Source organism: Brachypodium distachyon, chromosome 1, assembly GCF_000005505.3.
Source record: "Brachypodium distachyon strain Bd21 chromosome 1, Brachypodium_distachyon_v3.0, whole genome shotgun sequence".
NCBI classification, from domain to species: domain Eukaryota; kingdom Viridiplantae; phylum Streptophyta; class Magnoliopsida; order Poales; family Poaceae; genus Brachypodium; species Brachypodium distachyon.
In genome coordinates, this window is record NC_016131.3 from 13,087,204 (window position 1) to 13,115,116 (window position 27,913).

The window sequence follows — 27,913 nt, forward strand, 5'->3', positions numbered from 1 at the left end:
CAGAATAGGAAAGATATCCACCTCAACGGCTACCCGGAAAGCTTGGCCCTGGCAAGGTAACAGCACGCTGGGCCGCAGCAGCTTCCGTCTGGATCACATCAGACTCATTCGCAGCAGCCACAAATTCTCCATGAGAATTCCTGATCACAGCTCCCGTCGTCCCTCGCAGGTCATCCTCAAGAAAACCCGCATCCACATTTACTTTAAAGCAGTCCACCGGTGGTTTGGTCCAAGCTTCAGCCTTAATCGTCGTGTTGCATGAACTGGCAATACAGTAGTTTTCCACCATGGCCATGATTGAGAAGGCCGAGCTAGAAGCAGATAAGGGTACTCGACCAGGAATTAGGTGCCTCTGCTAACTTGGTAAGGGTACTCGACCAGGAATTGAGCTGTACGATGTACTTGTCAAGGCAAGCTGTTTAGCAACATCCTATGGTCACGGCCAAGTTCAACCATGCCAATTTACAGATCTTAGGCAAGACTGCAGATCGAAAATTCAACAGCTTTAGGCCGGACAGTATTCCCATATTATTTATGCTTAAAAAAAGGGATGCAAGCGGGCAACCCACAAAACATACAAGTACTAGTTGAGTGCCCGTGCGTTGCTACGGGACAATAAGAAAATATATTTGTATAGGCATTTCGATCACATGGTTATTTTATTTCTTAAACGTAGTGGCCAATAAAAATATGTGGAGTGAAAATCAAACCCGGTGTCATTATCTTGCTTCCTTCCTATCTCTCACCATCATTGGTTCTCTTTCTAGGCTTTTAGAAGTTTCGATTCAACACCTGTAGAGTATTGTGAGCCAAACATGGTGTACAGAATGATCAGTATAATAATGGAGAGCACCACCCAAATCACTGCACTTTGTACTGGTGTACCATCAGGAATTTGACTTATGTAATATGGTAGTAATGAAACAATCACTGTCCAAAACTGGATAACAAGCAATACTCTTGCAGCCTGAAGCCATTTCCACGATCCACCCTCAGTTTGCATTTTATCAGCACTATCCTTAGTTTTACTGCCATCCAATGGTTTTCTCTTGGTTTTACTGTCAGCAAGAGCAGCAGCAACTATTGGCAGGGGTGCCAGAAGCAGTGCAAAAGGAATCATATACACACCAACTGAAACGAATTTGCTTGGAGCTGCAAGGAAATAGAGGAAAAATGATTGATGGAACTTCTCAAGTAGGTTATTCATAGAACGTACCACCCCTTCAATTAACCTGAAACAGAAAAAATATGGTGAGATAAACATAAACTATGTGCTGACCACGTGCTTTATTAAATGCAGAACATGCATCTTTTTCTAAAAAAAATGAAAGCAATGCTTTTCAGTACAATATGCCTGTTAACAACCGAACATTATCAGCAAGCGAAGTCTTAAAATCCATAGCAGGTGTTTATAACCTCCAGGGTGCAGAGTTTTGTTGTCTCTGATTATCAAGGACATTTACCTTACTAATTTCCTCTAACTAAACTATTCAACGCATATCAATACTCTGAAGAAATTTGACACATTTTAAGAGTAATGCAACCTAAAATAACCCTGTAAGAACTGACCTTCCACCTCTTACAATAAATGAAGAATTTGCGTTCTCATTTCTCAGATCAAATGTTGGTGAAAATTCTAAAGAAACCGCATCAACTTGATAGTCACGGCATGCTCCATGAGATCCAGTGGGCACTCCAAGAGCCCGTTTTACCAAAAACTCAACAAGAAGGGATGAGTACAGTAGAAAAGCTAGCATTGCTTAAGATAAAATGGAAACTACAATGTTCAATTACCTGGTTATACATAGAGCTAGCGAGGTTTGCGGTCCCCTCCACATAATTAGGGGCTTTGATATCAAGCTTCCAGTCAGGATTTATTTTTCTCCACAAACTCCCAAGAGTTTGAATTACTTCAGCAATAACCCTAAGCCATACAGAACTCAACAGAGAATTATTTTTCTCTATATTCACACGAAAACCTTGCCTATGAACAGCTAGATAGTGCACCACATTCAGAAGGTCCAAGTTGGGCATTTGGCCGTTAGATGCCTCTGCATACATAAATATCAGAGCAGCAGCCATCGCCCCAGCACGTTTGAAATCCATACATTCTGCCTTTTCAGTGATAACATCAGGTTCATGTGTAACATCAAACAGTTTGGTATCTAACATCGCTGGGTGACCAAGAAACATAGGATTATGGTACTGGTTTAACCAGGCAGAAACTGCAGTGTATTTGCCGTATTGTGAATCTGCAGATAGCCACACAATATCCTTTGACAGCCATGCAGCTCGACTTAAGAGGGAGAAGACAGAGAAACCAAGAGCCAGTGATAATACTTCATTTGATTCAGCTCTCTGAGAATTATAAGGAGTAACCAATACTATTGCCAATAGTATTTGTTCCATAGTTGGTGTAGGTGCCATTAGGTTCAATTGGCAAATCTTTTGTCATGGAAGTGAAGAACTTCAGAGGGTGAAAATGCTTGCTATGAGGGAGGAACTCATGGTAACACACTTCTGCACCCAGATCTTTTATCTGTTGCACTATGAATTTAGGCATTCAGCTGTAACATTTGCAAGAAAACTGTACATTATAACAAACACAGATAAAACTATTTACTCCTGGCAATCACAAAATTATGGCAATTTTTTATCACATTCACTTTAATAGTAGGCTGGAAGTAGTGATCCACCCGGGTTCAATCCCTAAGATTGGATCTGAATCCATACACCTCATGCATGTTGAGTGGGGCCGGTGGAGCTCCAATATTTTTCAGTATGTTGGAGTGTGCGTATCACCTCGTACCCTTGCAGTTATTTTGTATCATCAAACACTTTAACAGCAGGCATATATTGAGCATATGGTTTAAGCAGCAACAATAAAAACAGAGAGAAACAACCTGAGATATAATAGTATGAACTATAAAGCATATATGTGCAATTTCCTTAGTTATAGTTAGATCAACAGGTCATGATTTGAAAACCCATCATCCTCGATCAGCAGTATCTATTGGTCACGGTTGTGCTGCCTAGACCATGATTAATGGAAGTGCCCATCGATGAAAAGGAAATCTCAATAAAGTCAGGGGCACATGGAGGAGGAAGACGAAGGGAGGTAGGGATAGGGTTAGCCTTAAGGTGTTGGATGATGGACGGTGATGGCGAGGCGGCGGGGGAGGAGCCAGCGTTGGAGGGTGCTCGCGACGCCGATGATGGCCAGCAACCCAGTGCTACCCCCCACTGAGAGCGGCCTCGACGGTGGCCGGAGGCACGTCCTCGAGGTGTGGAGGGGGAGAGGAGGCCGGACAGAGGGGCGGCCGCGAGGTGTGGAGGAGGGAGAGGCGCGGAGGGCGGGCCAGCGGCTCGTTGAGGAGGAGGGTTATGGCGGCTGCGGCTCGGTGAGGATAGGATCGGATCAGGCTGATAAAAAAGTCAGGGCGGGGAAGAGGGGCGGAACGTGCGTTGGCGGTGGCATCGCGAGTAATTTGTCTGAATTTGACGTACAATGAACTAACGTAACTGTGAATTAAGGAATAGTAAAGATATCTGAAGTCAACTCTATATTAAGGCTTCGCAGGTTGCCTACTTGCATCTCTTGTTTTCCAGGCAGTTTCATACTTTCATCCACCAGTCATCTCTTTCCACTTCAAACGTCAAATGTTACAAATAAAAGAGGATAAGCATAACAACCAGGATAAAAGTTACAGCACTATTATCTGACCCAGGTGCATTGCATTGCATGGCTTGGTTTCAGAAAGGAAACAATGCATCAACTGCAAAAAAAAAGAAAAAAAAAACTGAGGCGAAGGAAAGACAATGCCTTTGTGTAGGTAGAGCGCAGCACAGAATTTTCCAGCTACTTCACTGTCACAGCACTGGTTATCCCGGCTCCATAAGCTTCCAGTACTTGAGGAATTGCTTCTTGGTAATTACTGACATACTTCTCCATGAACTTCTTCTCCCCCAGCATCAGATGGCTCATCCGGATGCGCCTGATGACACCCTTCGACACCAATATGTCTAGTACCTCGCACCGTGGTACGAGCCGCTTCTCATAGCTGAGCGAGAGAATCATCGGGCTACCTGAAACATACTCTGGGCTCCAGCCAAGCTTGTTGGCGAATAAATGCCAGATACGTCTCAATTTGTCAACCGACACAGACATGCAGTAAGGGTGCCTGACGAAGGCCTGCTTCACCTGCTCCTCGGTCCACCCCAAGCTTAGGTAGTTGTCCATCCTGCGCTTCCAGCCGGATGGATGCATTCTGGCAAACAGCCCAAAGGCGTAAGGGAACATACCGGACGACAGGCTGACACCGAGCTCATTCATGGCGACCAATGTCTCAGCAAAGTGGGAGTTCCTGTGTATGAGCGCCCTGGGGTGCGTGGTGAGCAGCTTGACGATGACAGCGTCCGGTGCCCCATGGTCGCGGAGGATCTTGACCTTGGGGAGAAGCTCGGAGCGGACGTCGTCGTGGATGAGTGCAGTGGCCTGCTTGACGGCGGCTAGCACGTTCTTGTCGGTACCGAGGAGGTCCTTGAGGAGGAGGTAGTTGGGGCGGAGGCGGCGCGCGAGGCTGTAGGAGAGGACGCGGTATGGGCTGATGAGGATGATGCGGCGGATGTCGGCGTCGGTGAGGCCGATGTCGCGTCTGAAGAACTCGAGCTTGGGCGCGAGCGTGACGTCTGCGCGGTAGGTGAGCACGTCGGGGGCGGCCGCCACGACGCGGGCGAGGTCGGCGCCCGCGAGGCCGAGGTCGCGGAAGAGGGAGAGGACCGCGTGCGCGTTCTTGGTAGATCGCAGGCGGACGCGCGCGGCCGTGGCGGTCGCGGCGGGCTCCGAGAGGCCGCAGGAATTGCGGAGGAAGTGGAGCGTAAGGGAGCAGGGGTCTGCCGTGGCTTGGGAGAGGGCGACGGGGCTGCCTAGAAGGTGTTTGAGGAAATGCGCTAGAGGGGGAGAGCCGCACGAGGCAAGGGATTTGGGGGGCCTGCCGCCACCGACGAGGAGGTGACAGCGGCGAAGAAGCATTTGGGAGATGGAGGATGGGGGAGAGGTGGCGGCGGAGGGATCGGTGGGGCGAGGTCGGTGCTCGCTCCGCCGGTGGAAGCAGAAGCACGCAGGGGTTCCAAAATTCCACACTAGTTCAACTGGGCCTTCCAAAACATATGTTTGATTCGGTTGGGCTGTAAATGTTGAGAAATGTACGGAGTACGTATAATACGGTCGGTTACCTTACCTCCGTTTATGGCCCATTTACACTCACCGGGAGTGAACGATACCGGATCGCTCCTCCGCCTCTCGTCCGCAGCCCCGATCCCCTTTCCCCTCCGCCCGTGATCCTCTTCGCCGCCGCATCCTCCCGCCCCGATCCCCTCCAACGACCCCTTCTCCGCCGAAGCTGCAGCGACGGAGCCGGCCCCCATCCTCTCCTTTGCGAGGAAAGGGGCTCCGCCACGCAAGGAGTTGGCCGCCCATATCCTCCATACCCTTTCCCGCGGTCGGTCCTCCTTCGCCGTCCACCCTGGATCGCAAGGTTAGGGTTTCGGTTCCTTTTTGTTTCACGTGGTTTCGATTGGTTGGTGATGTGGGTTAGAAATGAGATTTTTTTTTTGCGAGGAGGTTAGAAATGAGAATTGATGATGTGTTCTTGGTTATTTCAACAGCTTTCCCCTCTGCCCGTCTACGATGTCCGAATCGACATCCTCGTGCTCCCGCAAGTGACGCCCGGTGAGGATCTGATTTGATAACTTCTTTGTTTCAGGAACCATTATAACTATAACTTCTTTGTCCGAATTGTAAGTAGATTTGATCGTCGGTAGTCTGGTCTGAGCCAAAAGCCCAAGAGAGGTAAAATATATTTTTTTATTCGAATTATTATAACTATTACAGTGAAAATGATTAGATTACCATTTTAAAATTCAGGAAAATTATTGACATGTTTCAGGCCAGGCCTGGCTGGGGCTTGGTGTTTTTAGGTCGGCCTTTTGCAATTGCGGTCTGGCCGACCATGTTTACAGGTGACTGAGTACTCTCTCGATTTCTGAAATGGAAATTTAATAATATGCCACTCCTTTAACTCAACTTACTTTCGCCTTCGTAATGTGGTACTCTATTGCTTGGACTCTTTTAATGAGGTATAGACATATTTTTAAAGCAAATAGACATTTATTTTCTTTGAAAAGAAATTCTGGATTTGAAGTCTGTGCCCCTACACACATGCTGCTTCAAAACCAAGTACCCAAGCCATGTGCAACCAGACCATGCCAAGCTCTTTGGTGGTTTGGTCGGAACAAGCTCCCAAGGTCACTCTGAGAATTTAGAGGGGAACCTTAATGTCTCTGCTGCTGTGTTCCTCGGCCCTCCACGCAAGCCCCTGCGTCCCCTACCCCTTCTGATCTAGCAACCTCTCTGCCCAGTGCCCACGCACCGCTCAGGTGAGTTGGGCTCGTTTTCTGTAGACCATAATGTGTTGCGCTTGTGATCTTTAAGTATTTTGTGTTTTGGATCCTGATTCGGCATTTCGTTTGGTCTGTGGACCATGAAGAACAAATCCTAAATTGAGGATTGTGAGTTTTACTCTAAAGCATTTCAAATACCACTAGTATTTCTATTTTCGTGTTGACATTGTACAGTTGGAAAAAAATACTAATTTTAGCAATCATCTATGTACAATTGGTGCCATGTTAAATTTATCAGAATTCACAGATGATAGAAGCAGTCACATAGCTGCCTATGCCATGATACATAATAAAAAATGGAAAGTCAGCAGCGTACGTAATTAGCTCAAATAACAATAGCAGGAGCAGTATAAACGTACAGCTTGGCTGTGGCACAATTATAAGACAAAGTAAATCCGATAAATTGGATGATTACACGTTTGTATCAGATAAACTATGCACCATCCTTGTAGCCCCTCTTTTAGTTATTTACTGCTTATGTTGAAGATTTTTTTTCCTGTTAACCAAAATTTTCAAAGGATATATTATTGAATCCTTTGTAGATTTTCCGGGCTTGTAGATTAGTGTGTCTGGACCTTGGAACTGTTAGGCCTTGCGCACAATTTCCATTTGCGCGACCATATACTTCCAAAAACTTGATGCTTTTTACATTGACCTAATCCACAGACACGCATGTTTAAACCCTCCCACTCTGTCAGATGTCTTGGTCTTTTTATTTGATTTCCAAGGAAATAGGCAAGCTCCACTTTGGCCTGCACCCTTGTGTGTTATTAAAGGGCCAAATAGCTCCAAATTATCTTGTTTGTTTCAGCATGTAGTATCTTAACCACCTTATTTGCTAACTCAACTAGGTGAGAACTGTTCCTCTTGCCTGGACCTGGATGGGACCTTGAGTCTACTTGGGGAAATGAATAACTCCAGCCTGATGGCCCGATGCTGCAGTTGCGACTGCAAGGTTGTTATGTGCACGTATATAGAATTGAGTAAAATTCGAATAAAATATGGAATGCTATTTAAGTAGGAATTAGAGTTACTTGATAGGAAAGAAGTAAGATTAGAGATAGAGATTGAAGCCATATCCTTTGGCTTGTTACTTAGGTGTCTAGTAAGTCTTCCTATATACTCCCTCTGTCCGGGTTTATAAGGCCTGCGCGGAATTTATGCCGAACTTTGACCAAAAATTACATTGGCAATCCGTGATTATTGTGGCACAAAAAAGATATTGTTGGATTCGCATTGGAAAACTCTTTGCAATGGTATAACTTTTATATACATATATTAAATATTATTTGTATAATTGTTGGTCAAAGTTTGGCACGACTTTCAATACAGGCCTTATAAACCCGGATGGAGGGAGTATGGAACAACATATATGTATCAATTATGAATCAAGCAATGAGAAATTAATCAATCTAGTCTCCCCCGTGTTCGTCCTGCCAAATTCCCTATGCCATGCCATCCGGCCATTTCAGTGTTAATTACCCAGTTTGTTCTCATTTCTCCTTCCCATTGAGCACAAAGGAGAAGGCATCTTCCTAGATTGTGTAGGCTTGCCAAATTACTAGATCAAACTGATTTGTTCATGCTTTTCGCTGCCCAAAAAGTACTTAGATTGGCTTTGTTTAAGTATTTTAGGTGTTGAGGGAAATGTGTAGTTTAATCGAACTAATTTCGATAATTTGTTGCTGTTTTGGACATTTCTCGCTTTCTCTTGATTCAGTCTAATGGCAGGCACGTAATAAGAGTTGGATTGAGCTGATTTGAGTACCACTTACTTCAGTTCTGCTTATTTAGCCTTGAGTTTAGTGTAATTGGGCCCGGGCACCTTTGTAAACGTGCAGATATTCATTATCTTTAAGGCTTGCTTTACAAGATAATGCACAGGAAAAGGGGCTTTTATCCTTGCCTATAGTTGGGGACAAAAAGGACATTCTTTTCCCTCTTTGTAGTATCATTGTGCTTAAACTGTATTGTTTTTCTTGGTTACTTCAGGTCCATCCGCAAGTACAATTCTTATGTGAGAGAAATCAGGGCCTTCAAGATATTCTGCGTTTTGCACTACGCAAATGTGGAGTTTTCCGTCTTTGGGGAAGAAGAACCCTCCAAATTTCACCTTTTCCAATGCTGATTGTTCAGATGACGAGGTATCTTCGTGCACAAGCAGGGAAGAAGGCCTCGAATGCCCAATATGTTGGGAGTCCTTCAACATAGTGGAGAATGTGCCTTATGTACTATGGTGTGGCCACACCATGTGCAAAAATTGCATCCTGGGCCTGCAGTGGGCTGTCACCAAAGTTCCAACAGTACCGATCCAGCTACCATTTTTCGTATCCTGCCCCTGGTGCAACCTCTTGTCGCTGCGCATAATTTACAAAGGAAATCTCACATTTCCACGCAAAAATTACTTCCTCCTTTGGATGGTTGAGGGGATGAATGGTGAGCGGGCCAGGTCACATTCTTCTACTCATAGTGAGCAACATACTCCTTGCCTCTCAAGTGGCAGCAGGGCAAGTGCAAATGCAGTTACTTCGAACCCTATTAGACGGCTGCCCCCGCCACGTGTTGAAACATCCTCCTCCACTGTGAACCATGCCAATCGTAGGGCCCCGCTCTTGAATACAGAGATGGTGCAAGCTTCGCTGCGCAAGTCACTGTCCTTCTTGGTTCACCTGACTGCCAAGTTCCCACTGGTATTTATTTTTGTCCTCGTAGTGCTTTATGCAATCCCTGCCAGTGCAGCTGTCTTGTTGCTGTACATTGTTATCACGGTGTTGTTTGCGCTGCCTTCCTTCTTGATATTGTATTTTGCTTACCCTAGCCTAGACTGGCTTGTTAGAGAAATCTTTGCTTGAGATTTCCTTTCAAAAAGGCTGTGCACAATCTCAGTATTGTTCTTGATATAATACATGTAGCTGAACTGAATATTTCTAGGTTCGTTCTTTTCTTGTCTGTCTAAGCTTGGATATATGTCGTCTGTAATTCATGGAAATGTTTGTCAGTTCTGGTGCCAATCGTTCTGTGCTTTCTGCTGGGACAGCTGTGCTTTGTATATTTTCAAGCTGGAATCAAGGGTATATCTTGAGTTTTGACAAAAGAGTCTGACTGCCAAGTTCACGTGACTGAACAAACATACACGGATATAACTGCTACTCCTGTCTAATGTGGCCTGAGCTGTTGTTTCAGTTAAGAATAGAAAATTCTGTCCTGTTCTATCTACAACTTTAAAACAGCACCCAGAAAAGTAATGATAATGGTATGCAACTCAAGGGTGGTGAACATCCAAGTGACTGAAAAATCATACTCCCTCCGTCCGGTTTTATTTATACCAATGTATTAAATTGTAGTTGGAGTTGGTGGTGATGGTACGACCGCCGTCGTACGTCATGTCATCAAAATTACGGTCAATATGCCACCGCTCGTTACTTCTCTCGACCCGGACGTCCCCAGCGCCCAACCTGCTCGATTCTGCTCCATTGCCCCCACTGCCGCAGCCCCCTTCCTCTCTGGCTACCTCCCCCCCCCCCACCCGCCTTCCTTCTCTCCCCTGACCTCCTGCTCCTTCCTTCACCTGGACATCACTACTTTTCTCCCTGCAGCTCGCGCGAGATCCACCCGACGGCCGCTGTCCGCAGTCCCAACGCGTGATCCAGAAAGTGGCCGTCGTCCGCCATCCACGCACGAGATCCAGTAGGTGGCCGGTCATAGCTCAACCATCTGGCGAGTCTTTGTTGTTTTCGTTTGTTGTGGTGCTTTGCACCAATCGACGGATAATTCGATAGCTAATTGGGATGTACTCCCAACCTGATTGATGCTAGCTGCTATGAATAATAGATAGATCAGTGTTCTACCATGCACTGAATGATTACCATGTGCATGCTGTGATTGGAAATTAGCATCTTTTTTCTATGGGTTCCAGACTTTTGGATGTATATAAATTTGCTCTATGTTTTGAACTTTTGTATTGGATCTTTTCTTGTTAGAATGTGAAAATTGGTACAGAATTTGAATGATGATTTATTAGTGCACGGGATCATCTTTTTAAGTGGTCGTGACGTGTGCGTTGGGCCGTGGCAGCGCACGGGCATTTCCACTAGTATGTCGTAAATTTTGAGTGCTTTGTACAGATTTTGCTGGCGCATTAGTACTCCGTGCGTTGCAGGACCAAAATGCCCTCCTCCGTACTGCGCTAATGCATGCAAGGGATTTAAATATTGGTTGCGCTCATGCAAGAGATTTAAATAGAGTAAAATGCACCACAGGTCCTAAAACTATTCTAGGTGTGTCAAGTGAGTCCTAATTTTATCAAAATGCATATTTGGAACCTACCTATTTGTAAGTTGTTCATGCGTGGTCCTATTCGAGCCCGAATCGCTGCTGATCGACCGGGTGGCAAGTTGTCTGCTGCCACGTCGCCCAAGGTCATTGGGCGGGAGTTTTCCCGTCGTTCCTATGGTCTAGAATTTTGCAGAAACCTCCTTATAAAGAATGGAGACTATAGTTGGTAAATTCTCTCTCATTCTTTTTTTATTCCTCCCATTGCTTGATCCGCTCGCGCCGCCACCCCTAACTTCTCCTGACGGCCTCAGCTAAATCGAAAGAATTGGCACACAGTACTTATCATATTGTGGCAGAGGATCACCAAGGAGACGTCGCGAGGCCACCGTCACGTTGGAGCATCCCTAGCAACATGACGATAAGCCGCCGCCTCACTGCCGGCCCCCTTCAAAGCTCGCCGGAAGGGAAACCCTAGAATCGCCCGATGTGTCGCCTCTGTTCCAAGTGGGGTGGGGAGAATCATGGAAAGGACCACAGAATGAGTTAAATGAAAAGGTTAGGCCTATTTACAATTTCTGGCGACCCGGCTGTTAGCTAGCGTGGCAGTCAACTTGCCACCTGGCCGGTCAGCAGCGGCTCGGGCTCGAATAGGACCACACGTGAACAACTTACAAATAGTTAGGGTCCAAATATGCACTTTCGTAGAATTAGGACTCACTTGAGACACCTCCAATAGTTTTAGGACCTGCGGTGCATTTTACTCATTTAAATATTGGCTAGGGCTCGTTCATGCGTATGGACGGATTTGACTCTCCTCTAATTGGCCGACAAAGATTGCCTCGCATCGATTGGTCCCATGCGGGCCAGCGCACGAGGGGCAATTTCCTCCTATTTAAATGGGCATCTGGGCTCCTTGGTACGGGTTGAAAAGCAAAGGCGCCTCGTAAAACCGGACGGGGTACTAACCGGACGGATGGAGTAATTCGTTCGGTTTTAGGAAAAATTTAAATAAGAATTTCGGTAGTTAACAATCTTTAGGAATATTCTTAGTAGAAGGTCCTTTTGCACAAAAGATTGGAGTTTGCAAATGCTTGTGAAAAGATTTCTATACCCAGTTTAAGAAAAAAAAAAGGTTACTACATACTTTAATATTTAACTTTGATCATCAAATAAACCAATTACTCTTGTTGGCTCGTTTGGTTGCCTGGAATCCAGAATCCCCTCCGTAGTGATTTTGACCTAATAAGATGATGCACGTGCGGTACTAACCTCGAGTGACCGACTTGTGCGTTTGGACGTCCTAAATCCACGTTATTGTTGGCCAATCATGTTGTTTCCACAGGGAAATAGTCCACACGCTTCCGACGTCTGCGTGGAAACCCCTTGCTCGCTTGGGACCTAGCGTCGATGGCGTCAGACACGACGCCTTGAGCTTCCTTCTGCCCCGAAGGAAGGCTAGTTGATGGTCATCAATGGTTGCCCTGGGCCTCAATCCGGAAACGTCTACTCGCCCGAGAGTTGTTCGATTTTGTTGGCGCCAAGTGGATTCTTAACGCCAGATGCGGTGTCGGCCTCCTCCGGGTCTTAGAAGGTATCTCCTTCCTCCTTGAAAGGTCCGGAAGCCGTGGCATTTTACCCACTGATTACGCCATACGCTCCCACAGCTGTTCGTTTCTGACCCACTGATCTATACCAATATATTAAATTGGAGTTGGTGGTGATGGTATGGACGTCGCGGTATGTAACTTTTCCGAAATTACGAATCTGGCACCGCTGTCTCTATGCGTCTTTTAATCCCGGTCCGCGTGGTTCTTAAGCGCAGAAAAAACACGTACCGCCAAAAAAAGAAAAAAACAACAACAGAGCTCTCCTCCTCTCTTACGAATCTCATCCCTACCCCCTGTCCGATCCGGATCTCGCCAGCGCCCGCCGCCGCTCTTGGTCGCGTCCACCAGCTCATGCGCGTCGGCGGCGTCCGTATGCGGAAGGCGGATGCAGACCCGCAGCTCCGTCGCGCGCCCTGACCGCCGCCTCCACCGACTCGTGCGCGCCGGTGGCTCCCCGCGGGACTTGGACGGCGATGAGATGCGCCTGAGGCCGGGATGGCGGTGGCCTCGCGCAAGGCAGCAGGGACCGCGTTGGCGCGAGACATCAGTGGCCCTCTTGACGGGCAGTGGCGCGTGGCGACCAGTGGCCGGACGCGATGTGTGGGCGGCGCGCGGGCGCGGCGAATGGGCAGACAAGGCTGCGAGAGGGCGCAGGCGGACGGCGCACGGCGTATCAGGCAGCAAGTGGGAGCGGGCGGTGCGCGAGAGCGGACGGGTGGCGGGAATCTACGGGCGGAGGCGGTACGCACAAGCGGGCAGCCGCGCATGGCGGCGCGATGTTCAGTGACGGGATGAATCGGGACGGGGAGAGAAGGAGTTTGTACTCAGAATGGATGGAGAGGATAGTGAGAGGGAGATAAACTGGGAGAAGGGATTTGAGAAATAAAATACGGAGTAGGCGTAATGGGAAAGAAGGGCAATGATCTATTAAGTAAAATTTTATACTGTCGCTTGCTTTATGTGATGGCTGCTGCTTGCTGTTTAAATCATCAGGTCGAGCGGCTTAGACGGATGGAAGTTATAAAAGCTATCATTGCTATGTTCTTCATTGTTCATGATTTGAGAATCATTTTATGAATTCAGAAAAAAAGTTGAAAAACGCTCACACGTGACTTTTCAAGTGTGGTGTATGTGAGAACATTCATAACCTGGAGGTAGAGAACAAAAAATTGAGCATATCTCACTTTCTCTTTCCACGGGAATATAGAAAATAAGACATGCGCAAAAAAGAAAAAGAACATAGTATAGCCTAAAAAAATAAACATGTCATAAACTCATAATCGTTATATATATGTGCTCATGAAACACATCAACATTTGATTTGACGTTATGATACAATTTTCCGTTGTTCCGTAGCAACGCACGGGTTTTTAATCTTTTTCTAGTATAAGGAATACCAGGGTGCTTTATTAGAAGGAAAAAAAAAAACTTATGGCCTCTTTTCTTCTCATCCACCTCTTCCTCCTGGCTTCTCTCCTCACAATTTTACCCCACCCCAGTACTTGCGGAATTCCGGCATCCACCACCACGCCGGCTCCCCGCCTCGTCCACCAAGAATAGCTCATCGCTCCGCCGGAAACCCCTCATTCACTCCCCAACGCAGTTTCTCCCGAAGCCTTTCTCCTTCCACCGACCGAAGACGCCTGGCGCCTCCCACCTACGGGGCTCTTCTCTCGTCTGCATCTTCGTCCTCGCCGGGTTCTGCTGGGCCGGCAGGGAGTGGAGATTCATCCATGATCCATCTATACGCCCGAACTTGGAGTGATTCTGCCCCTTCTGTTGGTAAGGAACTAAGGAAGCCTTAGCTCTCTCTGATTGTTCTGCTCTGCGCGCAGTTTAATATGTTCCAAATATGTGTTTACTTGAGGAAGGATTTGTTTACTGCCTATGGTGGACTCATGGGCTCGTGGCACCCTGTTAGTGGATCCATTCTACGCCATGAAATAAAAGTAACAATAGCAGTTTGTTTTCAAGGAAAATTAGTGATGGGTTAATATGTTTAATGAATAGTTAGTTAATAATGGCGTGTTAACTGAAGAACTACAATAATGCAGGATTGAGGGTCTAAGAGAGACCGTCTGAGTTCTTCAAATGCTAGAAATGCCATTGGTGGTGAAGCAGTATCGCTGCACGCATTCCGTGACCTGTGTTTGCCTCAAGGGGCACATCAGTGAGGATGCCCTTTTCTTTGTTTTCCGCCACATGAACTGGAACCCGAGGATGATCGCCCTCATCTCCTGCACGTGCAAGTGGTTCGACGAGATTGCCAGGCGTGTGCTCTGGAAGGAGTTCTGCCATGCCAGGGCACCCAAGATGATGCAGGATTTGCACTCGGATGGCAGCCATATCGTTGATGGCAACTGGAAGGCGCTAGGGAGACTTCTTATTCATTGCTCAGGGTGCACCAGGGGGGGCCTGTTTGGTAACGTCCATGTTCCAGGACATTTTGTTTTGAAGACCCGTTTTTCGAGGACTTCCGGCAAGAGCTTCTTGCCTCCGCATTGCAGAACGGATGTGCTGTATGTTTCGGATCCTTGTGAGCATGTCGACGAGGATGAGGAAGTTGACCTGGGATTTTTCCGGGGCATCTTCAAGTCATTTGCTGCTTCAAAGTTCAAAAAGGTGCTTATTGAGAAGAAAGCAGAGATCCATCCAAGGGAGGTGTGTCCTTACTGTAAAGCAAAGCTATGGGATTTGTTGCAAGCAAATCTGATACCCAGAACTGCTGCCTTAAGGCTTGATGCTTATGATGATTCTGTTGAGTATTATATATGCCTTAATGGACACATCCTTGGTTTAGGCACTCTGATGCCTGTCTCGGAATCTGAGGATGCAAGGGAGGAGTAACTGCCAAAACTTGAATCAGGTATTTGCACGTTTATGTTTTTTCCCCAGTCATTTCCTACTCTATACATATGTCCAGTTGCTAGCTTGTTCATTGCCTGGTATGAAGTTACCTTAGGGCTGCTATGACCCCAATCACCATATGTTGTCCTTCATTTTGTTTTTTCTACAGTTTGTGCACTCAGGGCTAATTTACAGTCTTCCACCGTTCTGAGCTCTTGCTATTGTAATTGATACTAGTGATATATACATGGTTCCCTAAGTGGTACCCATGTTCCCCTTCAGGAGGCTATAACTCGTTATTCTGCATGGTTTCCATCATGTAGAACTCACTAGCATCAACTGAACGAACATGTATGTAGAGCTTCTGAAGGAACGGAAGAAAATTGTTTGCACCCATTTTATCTTATTGGATATCTGCATCATTCAGATATCATTTTTTCCCGCAAACCTCGTGATGACACTTCGAAGTTCTAAAAGGTTATGTGTGTTTATTTTAAACTATTACCTTTGTCCAATCTTCGGAAAAGAAAACTAAAGTTTAGGACTGGGTTACATGTCTCTCCTATGTTACACGGTACGGGGATACAAATACGGGGATACGGATAAGACGATACGAGAAAACGGCATTTTCTAAAAGTATAGTTACGGGGATACGGCGAGTATATGTATAAAATACTAAAAATAAACACCGAGAGCTTCTTTTTCTGTAACTGCGAGGTCGTGCGTTTTGATGGTCTGGGGCCGTGTGATGTTTTTCTTGGACGTGCGTTATCCCAGGCAGTGTTCAGTTGCGATCCCAGCAGTTTTTTCTTTTGATCTTTTTTTAATTCAAAAAACGAGACAAATCACAGACTCGCGTATCCCAGGCGTTTTTGCCGTATCCCCGTTTTTGGGCCGTATTCTGCACGGATACGGCTGGTATGGGCCGTATCCGTGCAACATAGTGTCTCTCACTCTCTTGTATGTGTCCTCAATGTAAATGATAACAAACAAATTTGGCATTTACAAAACTAATGGGGGATCAAATACAGTGAGTAAATCTGTAGCCTTTTTGTCCTGCAAAGTATTGCTTGCCATGCTACCAAAACAGCTGAACCCTTTATTTACGACACATGGAATTTTCAACTTTTTTTGTTGCCCTAATCAAAAGGTTAGCATGATATAACCAGTTGATGTTTCGTTATTTTGTTCAGTTTTATGCTTTTGTAACATTGTTTACTAAGCAAAATAGCTGCCACAGAGCAATCCCCAGTACTGTTTCAATGCTGTTTGAACAGCAAGCACTTGTGAGAAGCAGCGAAACTGCACAGGGCTACCGAGCTAACATTTTTCTGTGTGTGAAGTGGTTCTACTCTTTTGTAGGAGTACTACATATGAGTATTTTCTCAGGAATAACAAGTTTATTTCACGTATCTCAAAACATATGTTAGAACGTGTTTATTTTTGCTGACAGGTTATTGCCCATATCGATGGATTGTGAATCTTGTACAGAGGATCTCCCTTTCAACATGGAGCGCCGCAACAACTTAAGGATGCTGTTGCATAGGATCAGTGTGACAACATTCCATGGTCGCTGGTAGAGAAGCCGTTTCCTTAGTTATTGACACCTCATTAAGGATATCTTGCATAGTATTTCCCTGCTTGTAGCTGGTTTGTAGCATGAAGTGACTTTCCAATGTACTAAGTTTTCTTGTATGCAATGCATGTTGCCCAGTAGGCTGAAATGACAGTTCTTCATTTCTGTTTTCGGATCGTTAGTTACCATGTTAGTTCTACAATTTGACTGGTGCTATCGCATGTACGATGGTTTTTCTGTTGGCCAGGCAACTTGCCTCATCCATAGAAAATAGGAACTACTCTCTCTGATCCATATTAATTGTCGAAATATTACATGTACCAAGACGATTTTTAGGCATAGATACATTCATATTTGGAATTGGAGAGAGTAGTAAAGTACAAGGATGATATAGCCAGGTCCCAGGAGGTCACTGCTTTGCTAGCCTAGCTTAAAAAAAAGAGGTTCCTAAAAGAATGGGCAGCAACGTTTGCCTCTCTCAAGCAGGTGCTTACACATCACGTGTCCCTATTCCAAGAGGGATTTTTGTTCCGAAACGAAAAGAGGAAAATCAAACCGGTGACCTCCACACGTTTACTACGAAAGGCGTGAAAATATGGCGAAATGTAATGCAGTGAATGCGAACATTCGACCCACTAGGTCAGAAGCGAAACAAAATTTTCAATGCCCAGCAAGTCACATGTGCTGCTAATAATGTACTGTTGGAACAAATATAAAGTGATTCCGACTGTATTACCCTGCTATGCCTAAAGGCTAAAGAGATAAAGCTAGCAGTTCATCTCCCTTATATGTACAGTTTTATTTATCCCTCATCCGCAAAAGCAGGCTATCAGACAGTCGGCAGGAACTTCTCGTCCTCAGCAGCAGCTGGCTTCGATTCCTCGCCTGTTCTCCGGAAAACAAGGTTTTGCTGCGGGAGCTGGCCGTTGGATGGCACCGTCACCTGGGTGTCTACCAAGATGCTGTCCTCATCCTTGAATTCGCCTCTAAGGATACCCTTTGCCAGCTCGTTCTCCACGTACTGCTGAAGCACGCGTTTCACTGGCCTGGCACCGTAGTTCGGGTCGTACCCAAGACTTCCCAGGAATTCGATTGCTCCAGGTGAGACTTCGAGTTTGATCTTGCGGTCGGCAATCCTCTTCTGTACTCTTGCCAACTGTACAACAGGCACATCAAAAGAAATTTTTGATCAGCATATGATCGCTACAATAGAGTGATTTTCGTTGGCATATTTATCTCCTACATTACCATCAATCTTGCAATGATGCTTCTATATATATATATATATCCTTTCTTTGTCTTTTGTTTGATTACCATAGATTTCTAAATGCAAAATGTCAGCAAGATTGACCCCAACAAAATAAGAGATGTTACCTGTAATTTGACAATGCTGTTGATCTGTTCCCTCTCAAGAGGCTTGAAAACAATGTATTCATCTACACGGTTCATGAACTCAGGGCGAAAAACAGATCTTGCAGCATCCATCACTCTCTTCTTCATATTCTCGTAGGCCAAATCAGTCGCTCCACCCACTTCATCCATATTTAGTATGTACTGTGAGCCAACATTGGATGTCATGATAATGATAGTGTTGGTGAAGCTCACCTTCCGGCCCTGCGAGTCAGTAACCCTTCCATCGTCCAATACTTGAAGGAAAACATTGAATACATCTGAATGAGCTTTCTCAATCTCATCAAACAAGACCACAGAATATGGCCTCCTACGAACTGCCTCAGTAAGCTGCCCACCCTCTTCGTACCCAACATAACCAGGCGGTGCACCAATCAGTCTCGAGACCGAGTGCTTCTCCATATACTCACTCATGTCAATCCTGACAACAGCATCCTCAGTGTTGAACATAAAAGAAGCAAGAGCTTTCGCTAATTCCGTTTTGCCAACTCCTGTAGGTCCCATGAACATGAAGCTGGCAATGGGGCGGTTTGGATCGGACAATCCAGCTCTGGATCTCTGAATGGCCTCTGCCACTGCTTTGACTGCAGGATCCTGCCCGACGACACGCTTGTGCAGCTCGTCCTCAAGATACAGCAGCTTCTCTCTATCAGATTGCTTTAATTTAGAAACTGGAATACCTGTCCACCTGCTCACAATCTCTGCAATATCATCTTGGCTCACCTCTTCTCTTAGCATGGATTTCCCAGAACTTTGATATTCGTTTAGCTCATTCTCTGTTGTTTGAAGCTGGCGCTGCAGTGCATTCAGACTGCCATACTTCAGTTCAGCAGCACGATTGAGATCATATTCACGTTCGGCCTGCTGGATCTCCACATTTAACCTATCAATCTGTTGCAACAGTTAAATGCAAGTCAGATTAGCTGGCACTAGTAACTGTGTTGATCTATAAAATACAGGAATAGATTACTTTATCAGAACTGAACTTACCTCTTCTTTAATAGATTGAATCTTTGTCATCACTGACTTTTCATGCTCCCACTGCTCAGTCAGTTTGTTCTGCCTTTCTTTCAAAAGCGACAATTCTGCTTCAATGCGAGATAGTCTGTCTTTTGAGGCTTTGTCCGTGTCATTTGTTAGTGAAAGACGCTCCATTTCAAGTTTAAGCACAGAGCGATCAATCTCGTCTAGAGCAGTCGGCTTCGATGTTATCTCCATTTTCAACTTGGCAGCTGATTCATCGACCAAATCAATGGCTGCAACAAAACAAAACACAGCTACTATTCAGAAAGGAGCAGCAGAACAAAACACATGCACTGTTTAGAAAGAGCAGAAGGGCTGCAGTATAGAGGTCACAATGCCCATGTTATTGACCAGGTTAGTAGCAGAGTAGAGAATGATCCTATATTTTAAAAAATACCTTTGTCAGGCAAAAAGCGTCCGCTGATGTAACGATCTGACAAAACAGCAGCAGCTACAAGAGCACTGTCTGATATGCGGACCCCGTGGTGCAATTCATATCTCTCACGTAATCCTCGGAGTATTGATACTGTATCTTCAACCGAAGGTTGATCCACATAAACTTGTTGAAAGCGGCGCTCTAGTGCTGGGTCTTTCTCAATATATTTACGGTACTCATCAAGGGTTGTTGCACCAATACAACGTAGCTCCCCTCTTCCAAGCATTGGTTTCAGAAGATTGCCAGCATCCATTGCACCAGACGTGGCACCTGTAGTAAGATGAAATTTTATCAACTTTCAAACAGTAGACGGTAAACTTACTCATCTTGTTCAACATTGATGGTTTGGTAAGTTAGTTTTAAGATCCAATAAGTGTCCAAGTTTGTATCCTAATGAGTTGGTGATGCAAGTTTCATACAACCTGGTCCGTCTGCCTCTTGGCTTCCAGCGATGTAATCCCTAACTCTACAAATAGAGGTTGTGGGGCTCATCAAGGACAACACAGAGAAATTGTGTGATTCTGTGTATTCTCCCCCCAAGACCCTCACACCCTTTATTCAATGTCAAGGATTACGTAAAGACTAATAGGGACTGTCACTAAACTACAAACCTGGACTCTTAAGAGTCTTAGTGGATTACTAGTAATCTTGCACGCACAATGCAAGTCTCAACTTCAACTGATAAAATTCAATAAAAACACATCATATGTCCTCGTATTCGGTGTCAAGGATTATCTAGTCTATAATAGTGACTGTAATTAATCTACAAACCTGGACTCTTAGTGGATTGCAATACTAACTTACAAACAAATACTCCCTCCGTTACATAAAGGTTGGCACGGTTTTGAACTAGAGCTAGTTCAAAACCGTGCCAACCTTTGTGTAACGGAGGGAGTAGTTGTAAATTTATCAAATGATTTGACATTAGATTGTTCTTAAGAGCAGACCTTTGTAATTTCGATTCATGATACCATTAAACAAATTAAATGTTTTTATTCTATCCAAATTTCAGTGAAAAGATGATAGCAGGCTGGTGAGAACAGACCCCACAAGCTGTTGAACTTCCTATCAATCACCATTGTGATAGAATGCATGGAACTTAATACTCCCTCTGATCCTAAATTATTGACTCAAATTTGCCCAAATATGGATGTATCTATTCTTAAAAAGCATCTAGATACATGTAATATTTCGACAACAATTTAGGATCGGAGAGAGTAATATACTATCACTTCATGTCCAAATCAGTTCACAATGAAAGTGAAAATGAACAAGATGAAACAGCTCTGCCATCTGATATGTTGGCACATGTGGGTGCTCATAACATGTTTATGAAGTTAATTTTTCGAAATTAATACTATGTGATGACTTCCAAATTTGTGTAAACAGTGATGAACTGTCAGGTTGAATTGGGAGAATGGTAGTTGGTCTAACAATCAGATATACAGACTCGTATAAAGTTGGGTTGATGCAGCTCAGTATTCCTAAATCATGTATTTCACAAACAGCCACCAAAATGAATGAAAAACTCAAATTCCTAATAGCTATTGTCCCAGAGTTTCATTAGCTAGGTGCAACTAGTGCCACGCCAAGCAATAATGGCACAATTATGTATCTACATACCTGCTCCAACAACAGTGTGAATCTCATCAATGAAAAGAATGACCTGGCCATCAGAATCTATGACTTCTTTGAGTACAGCTTTCAGCCTATCCTCAAATTCTCCTCGATATTTTGCCCCAGCAATCAAAGCACCCATGTCAAGTGTAATTAGCTGCTCAAAACATAATTAAACATCAGTGACAAGGTCCTCGTGTATCCAGGACAATATAGCACATCACTGCATGGATAACTGAACTTACCCGACGGTTTGTTAGAGCTTGTGGAACATCTCCTTGCACTATCCTCTGAGCAAGACTAAACAAGAATGTAAAACCAAGTCAGACAAACTACTTTCATACTCAGCAAAGTAAAATGATGCGCATAATATAATGTTTTCGTACCCTTCAGCTATAGCCGTTTTCCCCACACCAGGTTCACCAATCAAAACTGGGTTGTTCTTTGTTCTCCGAGATAAAATTTGAATGCACCTACGAATTTCATCATCTCTTCCTATAACCGGGTCAAGCTTCCCCTGACGTGCCATAGCTGTCAGGTCCTTTCCATACTTGTCCAAAGCTTCATACTTGCCCTCAGGATCTGAGAATAGAGAATTTGAGTTGTTTTCCAAATACTAGTTATTCAGAAGATAGAATACACATTTTTTTCGTTTCAAACAAAGGAAGCATCCAAGGTTCATGCCTACTGAAGCACATCTGTAATAAAATTCTGCAGCAATTGATCCACGGTAAAAGAATAAGACGTGTTTTGTACACTTCATATGCGATCTGTTCCATACATATAAACTTGTTTTCAATGATCGCTTGGCCATTAAATTTGATAAATTCTGCAGAATTTTACCCACTATAAAAACAAGGTTCCTTTCTACACTATCCATGGATGATTTTCTCCAATACATAGTTATTTTCAGTGAATTTCTGTTTGAAATAAGTCCATTTTACCCCCCTGAACTTATCGGAAAGTTCAAAAAACACCCTGAACTCATCGGAAAGTTCAAAAAACACCCTGAACTCCGAAACCGGGTATTTTACCCTCCTGAAGTTTAGAAACCGGACACCCAACCCCCCTCTGCCTGTATCTGGGCTGTTTTGCTGGTTTTATGTGGTTTTGACCCCGTTGACTGCCATGGTGGCATACCACGCTGTCAAGTTAGCCATTTGACCCTCTCCCACGCCTGGCCTCTACTCTCTCTCCTCTCATATTCCCAAATCGAGGAGCCTGGCCTGTGGCAGCAGCGGGGTGACACCCTTGACTCTGGCGGTGGTGGCGCGGCTGCTAATTGACGCCGGCGAACCTGATTCGGCACCTCATCTTCCTCACTGATGCCGGCGGCTGTTTGGGGAATTTGAGCCACCACGACCCCCACTTCTTCATCCTTCTCCTCCTCTTCCTCATGCCTCTTGCTGGATCTGTAACTAACCAGACGCCTCAGCGAGTTGCTCGGCAGGTGCCGGCAAGGCTTCCCCTCCCTGCCACGCTCGTTGCTGCCATGGAATTGCTTTGAACTGACGCATCCCATGGGACTGCGACACCGGCGCGGGAGTCGCGGGGATGGAGAGGAGACTCCACGACTGCAACATCTCTGCTCGCCGCCGGTGCTGGCGCCAACGCCGCCCGCGTGCTGGGAATTAGTGGACGTGGAGAGGCAGCGCCCACAACAGGGGATCTGTAGAAGACGAGAGAATAAGAGAGGAGAGAGGAATCGGGCTGCCACCGTGGCAGTCAACGGGGTCAAAACCAGCGAAACGACGCAGATACAGGCAGAAGGGGGCCAGGTGTCCGGTTTCTAAAGTTCAGGGGGGTAAAATACCCGGTATCAGAGTTTAGGGTGTTTTTTGAACTTTCTGATAAGTTCAGGGGGGTAAAACGGACTTATTTCTTTGTGTTTTTAACCCAAAAAGAAGCATGATGAACTCAAAGAAATCTAAATTGCACAACCAGCGTATGCAAAGGTATGAGCATGTCAACAAGTTACTTAAACAATAAACCACAATGTTCAGATAACAAAATGCTTGTACCTTGATCAATTACATTTTGCTTCCCTCTTATGGATTCAATAGCTGATTTCAAGGTCTTTACAGTGATCAGAAAATCCTTGAACAGCTGTCTACCAAATCTCTTATCATCTGCAAAACCAAGAACTAGATGTTCAACCGAGACAAATGAATCACCATACTCTTTCTTAAAGTCTCTTGCTCTTTGTATCAGAGCTTCCAAGTCACGTCCCAACATCGAACCAGGATCTTCACCTAACACCTGAATCATTGAAAAAATGTCTCATTATCTTGGTTTTCAAAACTGACAATAAAGCATTATACCGACTGCACAGTGCACAGTAAGATGTGTATGGTTAAAGTAAATCACCTTAGGCTGACGCTGGATGTACTTCTCTGTAGCGTCGAGAAGCTTTGTGTTATCAACTCCAGCTTTCAAAAAGATTCGACGGGCAAGCCCATTCCTTTGCTCCAGCAAGGATTTCATCAAATGCTCAGTCTCCACAATCTGGTGTTTACTTTCTTTTGCTACTTCAGGCGCCAAAACAATTGATTGCCATGCCATCTCAGTAAATTCTTGTTGTGTGATCTGAAGCCAAAGAAATAATAATAACCACATGACTTTTCTACATCTTACATTAACGGAATATCAGAAATATGCATTCCATATGAAGAATATGACAAAGAAAATCGAGTTCGTGAGCAGTTTATAACATAAAAATGATGTTTCCCGTGTAAACATAGGCTATTGAGCACTGTTGTACATATACGGCAAGTGTTGCAAATGGAGGCTAAAAACTGTATGACCAGCTAATTGCAGTGGTAGCCCAGCTGAAACTGCGGTAATAAATCAGAGTGAGGTGGCACAAGCAAAAGTTAATAAGATAAGGCAATGTGTCTAGTCCAGCCCAACCAATGAGTTTCCTACAGGTTAGGTGAAGGAAATTTTTAGGATTTTAGATAAAAAAGACTATGAGTTGTATTTTTGTAATGAAATCTAGCAACAGTAGCTAACATGAAAATAATTTTCTTTGCATATTTCAAATTAGAGTCTATAGTTACATTTCCAAAATGTGAGCTTATCATCAGAGTGATCATATATGCGTTATCAATTTAAGAAACTACAAGGTTTCAGTTTAAATAATAAATGTATCATTAATGATAGATCAGAGCCGACAAAGCGATTCAAAGAGAGCCACACTTTTGATGATGTCTAAAAAAACTTTTGATGATAACAGCATAGCAAACCCAATACAATGTGCAGCTAACTAAGATCATATAATTTCATATACAAAGAACATACTGACTGCCCCAAATGATGAATACGAGGCAATACACTGAAAAACACTGGTAACATGACGTGGAGACCACTTGTTCGTGAGAGGTTAGTAATAGATGTAAATCCGAAAAACGCGGATCAGACAAAATTGGTGACACGCCATGAGTCAGTTGCACCAAACTGAATCGTGCGCGTGCCAAATCTGACGAAATTCACATCGCAAGTAAAGTGGAGTGGGAAAAGCGAAAACAGAAGATGAGGAAACACGAGTCCTTCCTTACCCTCCCGTCCCGGGAGCTGGCGTTGCACCTGACGGAGAGCGTCCGCGGCGTCCTCCCCACCACCGGAGCCAGCCATCCCCGTCCTCTGGTTGCCCTAAGCGCCCGGCACCTCGACGAACCCGCACCTCTTCGGTTGGCCCACGCGGCGGCCACGACAGGCGCCGGAGCGGCGGCGGGGGAGGAGGATACGAGAAAGTCGGCGGTGAGCGGCGGCGCGGCGGCCATGGCCCGCTGTCCTGCCCTGGACTAGACCGGATGACGTGGAGTGGAGTGGAGTGGAGCGGAGCGGCGAGCAGCCTATCGTTCTGTGATCTGACGGTAGTTCGATCTTTGCGTCTTCGCGGTTCGGACTGGATGCGAGCGCGATAGAATGGCGAGGCCTTGTATAAGTAGACGGACGGACGGACGGACGGACGAGGGGCGTCGCGGTGTGGGGGTGTCGGGAGGTTCTGGGAGGTTCAGGGCTGAACGAGGAAGTCGTGGAAGGCGATTGAGTTGTGTGGCTTCGGGGGATTTGGGGATGAGTTCTCTGTCCCGTCGGATCACCGCGCGATCTGGTTTAGTCGCGTGCGCCGCTCGGTCTGCAGGCGAGTTTTGTTGTCGACCAACAGATATTCGGTGGATCCCGACGATGATGTTTAATTCATCAGTAAATTCAATAGGATAGTAAAACTGAGCATTTTCTGAACCCTCTCACGTTATCAATGATTTTTTTTTTGTTACACGGCTGCTCCGCTGAAAAATTGGCGTTACCTGGTTGATTTGGCCCTTTGAATCGCCTCCCTCCCTGATCTTTATGCCTGCAAGCTAAACACTCGCCTCCTTCCGTAATGTCCCCATCCTTGCACCCTCCGCATCCTCGACTTCCAAGTGTTCCCAACATCCGGCTGCTGAGGCAACAAATTGCTACACGTGATCGGGCGTTTGTGGAATTGGAGTCTGTTCTGTGAACGTCCAGCACTAGCCCCTAAATTTGCAAATATGGGCCGGTCCCAACAAATAGGGGCTAAAAAATTGCAATTGTTTCCAGAGACCCTAAATCACAGCCTCTATTTCTTCCCATTGAAACAATGCCATCCAAATTCACCTCAATTAATCTGAAATTTACCAAAAATTCATCCAAGTTCATCACAAAAGCATCCAATTTCATCATTTGTTTATCCAATTTCAACACACATCACTCGAATTCACCATCTATATATCCAATTTCAGAAAAGGAAAACAAAAAAAAACAAATACACAGAAGGAGACGGCTGCGGAGAAGCGAGGCGAGGGAGGAGGACGTCGTCTACGTGGGCGGCTGCGGGAGGAAGCGGTGGACCGGCAGGCCATGGGAGGAGGAGCCGGGCATTGACGGATTGACCCCCGCGGCCATGGGAGGAGGAGACGAGCGACGGCACGCTGGGATGCGAAGCAGGCGGCCAGGAGGAGATGAGCGATGGCGGGAAAGGGAGGAGACGAGCGGCGGCGTCGGGATGGGGAGGAGGTGGCCGGGAGGAGCAATAGGCGGCGACCGACGCCGCTATCCTTGCGCGCAGCGAGGCTAGGTCTCCAGTGGCATGGCAGCGGCTCGATTCGCGGCCGGGGTGGCTAGATTCGCCGCGGCGGCTGCACGAGGGGCGGCAGGGAGTGCGGGAGGAGGTGGGAGAGGCGACAGGGTCGCCGATGAGGCAGGCAGCGGCGAGAATCGGCACAGGCGAGCGGGCACGGGAAGGTTTCGCGGGAGAGAAAGAGAGCAGCAGGAGGGGAATCGGGAGGACAGGGGGTCCCTACTTGGCCCGTGGGGACGGGGGCCGAGGGCAAAGTTTTGGGGCTCTCGAAAATTTGGGGGCCTGTTTAGGCTTCCTGCTGGAGCAAGTTTTGGGCCTCAAGCCTCAAAATTTGGGATAGGAGCTATGTTTAGGGTTTCTATTGAACATGCTCTAACACCTTCCTCCATGCTCTGTCAAGGGGTAGGAAGTAGAACGTTGATACAAGTCATGGGACGACCAGATGGAGGATCCTCCGATAAATGCAAAATCAGATAGGATGGGTTTCTAATAATTAATTCAGGTACTAATAATTTATGTCTTCAAATCTTTTACTTGATGCAATTCAAGATTATAGCAGAAGAAGCGCCTCAAAACATGGTACGACACTCCACACTCCAGCAAGACCGGCAAAAAAGGACTTCCATAGCCAACAACCTCATTGTGGTGCTACTATTCACAATGTCGTCACATGATGACATAACCGCACTTGAAATCTTTTGCCTTCTTGGTTGCTCTTTTGTCTGCTAGCAGTTCACATAAATTGATTAATTCAAAAGATAGGCGATAAAAACGGATTAGCTTGCAATGGATAGAACACTTGCCACCAAACCGTTTGATGAGGGGAGGATATCGATTACCCCTACTATTTTACCAACTCAATATATTCTGAAGTTTGGATCTTTTTGTGTTGAAGTTCCTGCCAAAGAAGAGCCGATGCCCAATTTTAAAACATCACTAGTTTTGTTTCATTTTGGGCAAAGCGGGACCAAGCTCAATTAAAAGTTAAGTTTGCTTCGGTTTAGGGTTTGAGTTGTCCGAGTCTTTTTAAAAAGTCTGTAGTGTTTTCTTTATTTTCGTTTGATGGTTTTTGGGCATGTCCAAAACCACTTTTTAGTTCAGCCTTTTGGGCCTTAGTTGTGGCGTGGGGCCTGTTTGACGTGGTTATGACTAACCACGTACTCGACTCGAGTATACCCGTTACGGCCCAACTGGGGGCCCACAAGGAAGCCTAATATGACTCCAGAAGTCCATATGCCAAATCTTGCGACTCAAGACAAGGAATCTTAATTAGAGTATATGTCCTCGTTGTAAACCGAGTTGGACTCTACCTGAGACCTGGCCTCGTGCATATATAAAGGACCATGAGGGGGAGCCAAGGAGACACCCCAATCTAGATAGAAGTCGCCTAGACGCACTCGCCAGATCGAATCTGTGCATCTAGCCTTCCGTGACAACATTTGTAATCGACTCATCAATATAGATCAGACAAGCAGGACGTAGGGGTATTACCTTCCGAGGGCCCCAAACCTGGGTAAATCGTGTCTCTTGTGTCCTTGTTAGCCGACAAGATC

The 27,913-nt window shown here is 45.6% G+C and overlaps 4 protein-coding genes and 1 pseudogene across 14 annotated transcripts; 2 read left to right on the top strand and 3 right to left on the bottom strand.

Moving 5' to 3' along the window:
• Positions 1 to 628: 628 nt before the first annotated feature.
• Positions 629 to 3,419, bottom strand: LOC100833326 (annotated as a pseudogene).
• Positions 3,420 to 3,641: 222 nt separating this feature from the next.
• LOC100833632 lies at positions 3,642 to 5,156 on the bottom strand. The gene has a single exon (XM_003559685.4). It carries the CDS (start codon positions 5,030 to 5,032, stop codon positions 3,860 to 3,862), a length of 1,173 nt encoding a protein of 390 aa, XP_003559733.1. The 5' UTR covers positions 5,033 to 5,156; the 3' UTR covers positions 3,642 to 3,859.
• Positions 5,157 to 5,280: 124 nt separating this feature from the next.
• On the top strand, positions 5,281 to 9,473 carry LOC100833943. Of its 11 annotated transcripts, XM_024457924.1 has the most exons (7): positions 5,281 to 5,537; positions 5,668 to 5,731; positions 5,808 to 5,851; positions 5,927 to 6,021; positions 6,187 to 6,438; positions 7,314 to 7,417; positions 8,455 to 9,473. In XM_024457924.1, the coding sequence occupies exon 7, from the start codon at positions 8,529 to 8,531 to the stop codon at positions 9,312 to 9,314; it is 786 nt and encodes a 261-aa protein (XP_024313692.1). In that variant the 5' UTR covers positions 5,281 to 5,537; positions 5,668 to 5,731; positions 5,808 to 5,851; positions 5,927 to 6,021; positions 6,187 to 6,438; positions 7,314 to 7,417; positions 8,455 to 8,528; the 3' UTR covers positions 9,315 to 9,473. The 11 variants fall into 11 exon arrangements, with proteins under 11 accessions (XP_024313692.1, XP_024313693.1, XP_010233415.1 ...); XM_024457925.1 differs by lacking the exon at positions 7,314 to 7,417; XM_010235113.3 differs by lacking the exon at positions 6,187 to 6,438.
• Positions 9,474 to 13,775: 4,302 nt separating this feature from the next.
• On the top strand, positions 13,776 to 17,004 carry LOC100835914 (EID1-like F-box protein 2). Its single transcript, XM_014896925.2, has 3 exons — positions 13,776 to 14,126; positions 14,398 to 15,210; positions 16,645 to 17,004. The coding sequence occupies exon 2, from the start codon at positions 14,436 to 14,438 to the stop codon at positions 15,189 to 15,191; it is 756 nt and encodes a 251-aa protein (XP_014752411.1). The 5' UTR covers positions 13,776 to 14,126; positions 14,398 to 14,435; the 3' UTR covers positions 15,192 to 15,210; positions 16,645 to 17,004.
• Positions 17,005 to 17,403: 399 nt separating this feature from the next.
• Positions 17,404 to 25,319, bottom strand: LOC100834255 (chaperone protein ClpB2, chloroplastic). Its single transcript, XM_010235136.2, has 10 exons — positions 24,811 to 25,319; positions 23,621 to 23,839; positions 23,275 to 23,512; positions 21,640 to 21,835; positions 21,499 to 21,553; positions 21,260 to 21,410; positions 19,598 to 19,906; positions 19,168 to 19,433; positions 18,142 to 19,068; positions 17,404 to 17,923 (listed from the first exon to the last, which is right to left on the bottom strand). Exons 1-10 carry the CDS (start codon positions 25,033 to 25,035, stop codon positions 17,597 to 17,599), a joined length of 2,913 nt encoding a protein of 970 aa, XP_010233438.1. The 5' UTR covers positions 25,036 to 25,319; the 3' UTR covers positions 17,404 to 17,596.
• Positions 25,320 to 27,913: the final 2,594 nt, after the last annotated feature.

Bases quoted from the DNA above. Each gene is read 5' to 3' on its own strand.
- LOC100833943 (XM_024457924.1), top strand. From the start codon at position 8,529: ATGTGGAGTTTTCCGTCTTTGGGGAAGAAGAACCCTCCAAATTTCACC.
- LOC100833632 (XM_003559685.4), bottom strand. From the start codon at position 5,032: ATGCTTCTTCGCCGCTGTCACCTCCTCGTCGGTGGCGGCAGGCCCCCC.
- LOC100835914 (XM_014896925.2), top strand. From the start codon at position 14,436: ATGCTAGAAATGCCATTGGTGGTGAAGCAGTATCGCTGCACGCATTCC.
- LOC100834255 (XM_010235136.2), bottom strand. From the start codon at position 25,035: ATGGCCGCCGCGCCGCCGCTCACCGCCGACTTTCTCGTATCCTCCTCC. The intron at 19,434-19,597 runs GTATTTTTTAAA...GTTTTGTTGCAG, and splicing joins ACGCTTTTTGCCTGACAAAG to CCATTGATTTGGTCGATGAA. The intron at 17,924-18,141 runs GTAACATCTCTT...CCTGTTGTACAG, and splicing joins ACAGCATTGTCAAATTACAG to TTGGCAAGAGTACAGAAGAG.